This window comes from Bubalus kerabau, chromosome 3 (assembly GCF_029407905.1).
Source record: "Bubalus kerabau isolate K-KA32 ecotype Philippines breed swamp buffalo chromosome 3, PCC_UOA_SB_1v2, whole genome shotgun sequence".
In the NCBI taxonomy this organism is placed as follows: domain Eukaryota; kingdom Metazoa; phylum Chordata; class Mammalia; order Artiodactyla; family Bovidae; genus Bubalus; species Bubalus kerabau.
In genome coordinates, this window is record NC_073626.1 from 66546680 (window position 1) to 66555487 (window position 8808).

Here is an 8808-nt window from a genome sequence, read left to right on the forward strand (position 1 = left end):
GGCATAGTGCTAATTCAGCTAATTTTCATCCTTAGCCAACATCCTCTAAACATTACTGTCTCATCTTTGTACTTATTTGAATTTTCACCAAAAAAAAAAAAGTATTTTATTAGAAATATAAATCTTAGGTCCTTCCTTCTCTGTTCTCACAGCGGTGAAGCCTGTAGAGTCGGGGTGGCATTCAGTTCCCCCACCCTGCTTTCCCCTTACCTCCCCCACCTTCCACTGCAGGATGTGCGTGAGCACATGAGGTTGGGGGCTGGTTGCTCATGCAGGCGACGTTTGGGTGCTCGTGTGCACATGTGCAAGCAAAATGTCTAAAGCCACAGGGAAAATGGTGGAAAATGCACTGTTGCCATTGCCAGAAAAAGCGATTTATGGCTCTGTTCTTTTCTTAAGCTCCCAATTTGGCTTCATACTGGATCTTGTGTGGGCTTTTATTCCTAAATCTTGGCTAACCTCCTTAGGCTTAACTTATTGGCCTCAAAAGTATTGGGCCGTTGCTCTGCCTGTGTACCTCCTCATTACCGTAGTCATCGGTTACATCCTCTTATTTGGAACAAACATGATGAGTAGCTCTCCACTCGACTCCATTCATACTATCACAGATAACTATGCCAAAAACCAACAGCAGAAGAAAGACCAAGTAGAGGCCATCCCAGCACTGAGAGATATTCCCATTAGTGAAGTAAACCAAATGTTCTTTCTTCCAGCCGAATAACTTTCCACCAAAAACTTAATTGTATGTGGACTAATACCAAACATTTATTATAAATTTTGACATAAAGATTTGACCATACTAATTTTGACTATCTTTCTGATTAATATCCAGTATTGAAATGTAAAAAAAAAAAATGTAGATTGAACTTCTTTTATATTAAGTTCTATTAATATTATAAATGTTATCAAATAGTAGTTACTAATGGACAGAATAAATAAAATACGGCACTACCATATGGCAAAAAAAAAAGAAATATACATCTTAAAAGTATTTATTGAAGACAGCACTAATTACAAGATAAACAAATAACTGACAGTGAATTGTTTGGAAATACATTTGGAAGTTGCACATTCTTTTCCAATAATGAGAAATGCACATGAAACTTGATTTTTAGCTATTTGAAAGTCCTATCACAAGTCTCTCCTAACCAGAGGGCAGGACCTCTGCTGCTCTGATAAAATTATTCCTCACATATCTTCTACCACAGTGCTGTTTATGCAAGAAAACAGTATTACAGCTAGTTTTGTGATGGTCTTCCTGGGCAGGCATCATACCAGAGTGGATCCTGATGAATGGATGTTTTCAGCAAAATATAACCATTCTTTATTCTTTAATGATTGGGAAAACAGCAGTTTCCGCTCTGGTGGTCAGAGAGAGAATGATTTCAAGCCTTTTTAAATGTGTTGAGGTATTGGATCTGCAAGCTGAGTCAATACAAAACCACTTGAGCATGGTGGTATAGTCATCAACACATTAAGCAATGATTACTTCTCATACTTTCTGTGACTTGTTATTTGCTTCTTCAGAAACTACTTTTGAACACTTAATACAGAGCAGTGAATATTATCACCAACAATGCACAAAAGTTCTTTTTCTTCTACAAGAAAAACTTGAGGTGAGAATTATGATTGAACAGCATGTTTACAATTTTGTGAGAACCAGAATAAATTCATGGTAACAGTTTTCAATATTACAGTTCTTCTTTTCTGTTATTCCTCTGTAATCATAATAGATTTCTAGTTCAACCATCATGTTTAGACAAAAAATAATTCTTTAGATATCATGCAACATAATGTAGACACAGGTTCAACAAATACATGTTGGATTAAAAACTTATAAATGTTAGTGCCTATAGGTGGGATGAAATGAAATAATGCTTTTCTTAGTAGTCTCAAAAGTAGCTCAGATGACTCAAACTGATACAACTTCACTGATTTGTTAAACTCCATATAAAATTATCCTAACTATACTTAGCATGCTGGTTCAAAATAGGCAAAGGAGTACGTCAAGGCTGTATATTGTCACCCTGTTTATTTAACTTATATGCAGAGTACATCATGAGAAACGCTGGACTGGAAGAAACACAAACTGGAATCAAGATTGCCGGGAGAAATATCAATAACTTCAGATATGCAGATGACACCACCCTTATGGCAGAAAGTGAAGAGGAACTAAAAAGCCTCTTGATGAAAGTGAAAGTGGAGAGTGAAAAAGTTGGCTTAAAGCTCAACATTCAGAAAATGAAGATGATGGCATCCGGTCCCACCACTTCATGGGAAATAGATGGGGAAACAGTGGAAACAGTGTCAGACTTTATTTTTCTGGGCTCCAAAATCACTGCAGATGGTGACTGCAGCCATGAAATTAAAAGACGCTTACTCCTTGGAAAGAAAGTTATGACCAACCTAGATAGCATATTGAAAAGCAGAGACATTACTTTGCCAACAAAGGTTCGTCTAGTCAAGGCTATGGTTTTTCCTGTGGTCATGTATGGGTGTGAGAGTTGGACTGTGAAGAAGGCTGAGCGCCAAAGAATTGATGCTTTTGAACTGTGGTGTTGGAGAAGACTCTTGAGAGTCCCTTGGACTGCAAGGAGATCCAACCAGTCCATTCTGAAGGAGATGAGCCCTGGGATTTCTTTGGAAGGAATGATGCTAAAGCTGAAACTCCAGTACTTTGGCCACCTCATGTGAAGAGTTGACTCATTGGAAAAGACTCTGATGCTGGGAGGGATTGGGGGCAAGAGGAGAAGGGGACAACAGAGGATGAGATGGCTGGATGGCATCACTGACTCAATGGACATGAGTCTGAGTGAAATCTGGGAGTTGGTGATGGACAGGGAGGCCTGGCGTGCCGCGATTCATGGGGTCTCAAAGAGTTGGACACGACTGAGCGACTGATCTGATCTGATCTGATACTTAGCATGCAAATGTTAATAAAATGGCATAGATAAAAGGTAAAAATAACTTTTACAGATGTAAGTTTTATCATCATCACTATATACTTACTTGGTTGCCAATCTTATGCACTTTTCTATGTAGCGGACCAACAAATAAGCTTTAAAAAAATGAATTAAAAGAATGTGGCTGAAGGTGAGGTCTCTGTTCTTACTCCACCGAAGCATGGCAATTATCCAATTCACGTGGCAATTTCATGTCCAAGAGTTTACGCAATATAAGCTCATTAACAAATTATAGCTAACAAGTGCTCAGAGGTAAGTCATAAAATAAATGGGCTCATTGTGATCGGATCTTACCTTTTAGAAAGGTTCTTACTTATTTTGAGAATTTCAACTGAAGTAGTTAATAATGTTATATATGAGAGCCCTCAAAACAATTCACTTTTTAATCTCCACTTTCATAACTAAAATATCAAGATGATTTTTTCTTCATCTTAAGTCTCAGCATTATCAGCATCCTTCCTTACCCTAATATAGTATTGCTTTTGTTTGTCAGGCAAAAATGAACATTCATTAGTCGACATTTATTTTGATAATTAAGCATTAAGATAATACTGTATTAAATTTTTAAGGTATGATTGTTTGACATTTCCCAAGAAAACCTTTCCTCACTAAGAAAAAAAAATCTGCTTAGTTCCCCAAATAGCTTTAAATATATATAATAAAAAATATGTAATTTATTATGTTTTTTGTTTGTTTATGAGGAGACCCAGATGTTCATGTTCATGAATCAGTATTATGCTATGTGCTGTAAAAGAGATTAAGAGAAATAAAATATTCTAAATTACTGAAATGAACTTTTAATCTAGCAAAGCAATAAAAATGATTCACCAATAACAGCAATACAATGTAAAATGGGAATATATAACAGGTATTATCTTGAGGAGCTCAGGGAAAAAGTATTAAGAAGTGATAAAATATAACTTAAAAAATACCATATGAGTTTCATCAGGAAACAATATCAACCAAAAGGGAAATGAGAAAAAGAGACAAAGAAGTGAGAAAATAAAGACTATTTGGGGGGAATATTCAATAACACTATTGAACCTAAGTGCAAGGTGTACAGAAGGAAATGGTGTGAGGTGAGCCTGGAAAGATAATCCTAGTTTTTTAGAAGAAAGGACTCAGACACAATGGTGTACATAATGGGGATTCATTAAGAGTAGGATATGGTTTGTGTATTTTGGGATGTATGGAGTTTGGGGTGAACGTGGGCTTGAGAGAGATGTTTTGTGCTACAGGAAAAGCCACTCTGGAACTATGAATAGCTGAAGGTCACAATAAATATCTGGGAATCATCCAGACAAGCCCGCAGGCATTATTGTTTTAGATTATATTTTCAAAGAACTTCAGAAATGTACATATTCATTAAAGACAGGAATATAAATAAACTCAGGAATTAAGCGATCAATTTGTTTGGAGGAGACACTGATTCATCTAAGGAAGTGAACAGATTAGAATTCAGCATTTTCCCAGAGCTGCATTTGGACCATATGCTGACTCTTTAGGCACTTGTCTGCTGTAAAATCTACTTTCTCAAATTAATTTACATGAAAATGTTTTATTGAATTTGCTTGAGGGGAAAATGTGTATTTTAAGATTGATATCAAACATCTGGCTTAAATTTTCAGGAATTCTCTTAATTATAGCACATTATAAGGTACTTTACCCTGAAATGAATGGACATTTTATGTCTTTGGAGATTTCCTAAATTGTACCCAAAATAGTTTTTGCTAAATACTCTTTACTGCTCAATTACTCTTGATTCCACAGATTACTCTTTGCATGTCTTCTATTTTGTGTTCATTCTATGGGATGAGAATGTTGTTCTTGCCTTTTAGTGTGGCATTGATGTTAGGAACATTGATACATTTTTTAAAGCAGGTTTCTTTTTTCCTACAATATTGATAAAGTTTCATGCTCTTACCATAGTTAAACTATTGCCCAGTATTTATCTCTCTTGTTAATACTCTAATCTCTATGTTACCTACAGAGAGAGCTTAGCATCTGGGGTATTTATCATTGCTTGGCAAGAAGGTCTGAAGTAATCTTGTATTTTTCAAATAAACATTGTTATTAAAAGATAAGACACTTTCTTGGGCTTCCGCTGTGGCTCAGCTGATAAAGAATCCACCTGCAATGTGGGAGACCTGGGTTCGATCCCTGAGTTGGGAAGATTCCCTGGAGAAGGGAAAAGCTACCCATTCCAGTATTCTGGCCTGGAGAATTCCATGGGTTGTACAGTCCATGGGGTCGCAAAGAGTCGGACACGACTGAGTGACTTTCATTTTCATACTTTCTTAATCCCAGTTCCCTATGAACAGAGCCAATAGGTGCCAATTCTGCATGGTGCAACCCAAGGCAGCCAAAGTAAGTGAAAAAAGCAAGTGAGGCATAAAAGAAGAAAGAGACACACATGCACGCTCAGGTTGACAACAGCTTCTCAAGACACAGCGAGCTGTTTGATCTCCTAGACAGCTTCCAGAGTAGCACAGAGGACTTACTCTGTTGGTCATATCCTCTATATACTTATTTTTGTCTATTTTTCTATTAGTTACAAGCAAAGATGTGTTTAAATATCCCATGATAATTATGTGTTTGTGCACTTCTTTTCACTTTTTCTATTTTTCCCTTTACTGTATCTTAAGCTATATTACTTAATGTCTGGGATATTATATACTTGTTGGCTGAGATGGTCTTCTTTCTCTCCTGACTTTGACCTTGTAACTCCTTGATGCTCTGGTATTTCTGAACTCCTTCGAGAAATTTTTTATGTTTTGTCCATTTTCTCTACTTGTTCTCAACAGGAACTTTGGTTTAAAACAACTTAGTCCACTATCTCTAGAAATGGAATTTGTAAAATATATTCACTCTTTATTCTACCAAAAGTTAAAAGAAAGCAACTTTAAAGATCATTCAACTTTGATGCTTTCAGGGGTGGAGGGAGTACAAAATAATAAACTGAATAGGACTTTTAGGCTTTTTAGACCTACAAAGCAAACTAAGTATTCCAAAATATAGTAAAAGAAAAAGCTAAGCAACATAGTTCAACGAATTTCTTAAAAATTTATATTTGACTGTTACACAACTAAAAATGTTTTAATAATTGTCAAAACTATCACTGTCTTAGATTTTGGTTCTTCAGTATATTTCAAATTTTCTATCACTCTTAAGAAAGAAAATGAGTTCTGGAGAACTGGTATACCAGGCTAGAACTTCCTAGTGAATGCTTTCTGATTCATTACACTTTCTTGGAGGAAGAAAGAATTAATCAGTTCTTTAATTTGTAAGCTTTTCATTTTATCAGATGCCTGATAAAATATGCATCTAATTTCCTTTAATACACATATTAAATATTAAGGAGAAAAGAAACACATTGCCATATAAACTTGAGAAAACAATTCTCAGCAATTATAGGAGTTAATTTATGTGCCCACAAATTTTACTAAGTACTTACATGAATGCCCAAGGTCAAGGAGGTGAAGTGTACGTTTCTGGGCCATTAAACCCTATCCCTTCTAAATAGATCACAATTAGAAAAACACCTGTGCTGCACATTGGGCCATGCCACTGTGAAATGGTGTGTTCAAATGATTCCTAGTTCTCCATGACAATAATCTAGCAATAGAAGCAGAGCACTTGACACAGGTACTTCCCAATATCATCGTAATTATGGGCCTTCCATTACAACATGAACACTTTAAGTTACAAACAGATGACACAGCTATCAGCATGAAGATGTCAATCTGGAAATTTCATGATAGAATACAAATATACAGCAGAAACAAGATTTTCTGGTTTTAATATATTTTTTCAGTAATATTTTAATATATAAAAATAGCATTTTTATCTAGTAGATGTGCACATTACTGGTTATACCTTTGTGAACACTTACAAATCTAAAAAGAGTGAAGTGAAAATTTAAAACATCATCAAATAAAACCAATACCCAGCTTAGTAAAACAACACTTTCTTCCATTAATTCTGCCATCAAGAAAAATATGTGAATAATTCCTTAAACTGGTATTTTCATACCAATAAAAGAAAATGATTTAGAGTTAAAAACTAAAATTAAGAAATATGTAGAGTATAACAAAAATATATTAACCTTAACTATGATAGTTAATTAGAAAAAAACAAATGACTCAGTTTTTGATAAATACCAATCATGGCAACTGTGTGTGTGTTCCATCAAGACTACCAGCAAAGATTTACAAATGCAGACCTTTAGTAAAACTCCAAAGGAACAGTGAGCCTTGTAATTCAAACACATATGCATGCATGCATATGCACACACAGGCAAGCGACATTAAGACCATAGCTTTTTCTAAAGTTGGAGATCTAAGAACTGATTGAGTAGGAAGATTGTCCTTAATGAATAAAAATGGAAAAACATAAACACAATCTTTTCAACAAAACAGGAATGGAGTGGCAGAATCCATGATTACAGGCTTCAAGCGTGTAGTTTGCTTTGCAAAAAAAAAAAAATTTACCTTTATAATGCAATTTTTAAACTGAGGGTTTTGAGAATGTTAAGTTTGCAATGATCAAATATCACTGTTGGCTAACTTCCTCTGCCATGGTGGGGGGAGTGTTGAGGGTTGTCAAAAAAGAAGCTAAAAACAGGGCAGAGGCAGCAACTGTAACCAAAGAATAAGGCACCTGATCAAACTTCCAAACAGTAATATTAAGAGCAAATAAATTATAACTAACATAATATTGTATGTCAACTGTATTTCACTTTAAAAGAGCAAATATGTTATGCAAAGGAAGATTAATATTCTACCTAATAATTTTTTCCCCACAGAGTAAAGCTGAGTAGACAAAAATAAATGATCAGAAAGGCTGACCTATACAATCCATGGAATTCTCCAGGCCAAAATACTGGAGTGGGTAGCCTTTCCCTTCTCCTGGGGATCTTCCCAACCCAGGGATCAAACCCAGGTCTCCCATTATAGGTGGATTCTTTACCAGTTTAGCCACCAGGGAAGCCCCTTTTCCACCTTACTACCTGCCTTTTCTGGATTGTCTCCTGTCTTACTGCACACCTCTTGAGTATTCAATGTCCTTGATGAATGGACTGAATAAGAAATTTCAATGGTATATAAACAGGGATATAATTTCCCTAGTTGACACAAACCCACATTGTATCTCTTTACTGAAAAAAAAAGCAACAGGCCATTTGTTTGCAACAAATTATTCGTTTGCAACAAATTTTTCTTTTGTGTTTTCCTACTAAGTCATCAGTATGGAAGATCTAGTTTCTAAAAAGACATATACTGCCACTTCCAAAAAAATGTACATTTACACAGTGAAATACAGATATTGTACTTGAACCAAAAATAATGAATCTACTATGGTATAATTTCAGATACAGAAATATGTTGATAAGGAGATTCTTTTGTGGTTTTTGCTTAGTCCATCAATGCACAGGATTGAGATCAACACATAGTTTTCTGGAGCTTATAGAACTTCATTTCTTCCTCAATTTTTCATGTTTTAAAAGTTACACATATTTGTGAGCTATCTTGCTGAATGAATCCCTGAAGAGTTGGTGATAAGACTCTCTTGCTTTCTGCAAGATGCTATTTCTATCTCTAAATACTCTTCTAAGAAAGAAACATCTGTTTTCGCTCATTATCATTTCTTCTTATTTCCTTAGAGCCTTTATGTATTTTGAAAGTATCTTGGATTATGTTTTTGCATTTTTCTGATATTTTTCATAGAAGTGAATAAAACTTACCAGAAAACTAATCAGAATGAACCATGGAGCATTCAGAGACCAAAAAAAGAAAAAAACCATCTCATCCCCAACTTTTTTTTTCTTTTTTTGCCTCAGATCATTATT

At 35.2% G+C, this 8808-nt stretch overlaps 1 protein-coding gene across 1 annotated transcript; it reads left to right on the plus strand.

The window, feature by feature from the left end:
- The first annotated feature begins 334 nt into the window (after positions 1 to 334).
- Positions 335 to 777, plus strand: LOC129646180 (phosphatidylinositol N-acetylglucosaminyltransferase subunit P-like). The gene has a single exon (XM_055572000.1). The coding sequence runs from the start codon at positions 335 to 337 to the stop codon at positions 719 to 721; it is 387 nt and encodes a 128-aa protein (XP_055427975.1). The 3' UTR covers positions 722 to 777.
- The last annotated feature ends 8031 nt before the right edge of the window (positions 778 to 8808 follow it).

Coding starts and splice junctions, on each gene's coding strand:
- LOC129646180 (XM_055572000.1), top strand. CDS start 335: ATGGTGGAAAATGCACTGTTGCCATTGCCAGAAAAAGCGATTTATGGC.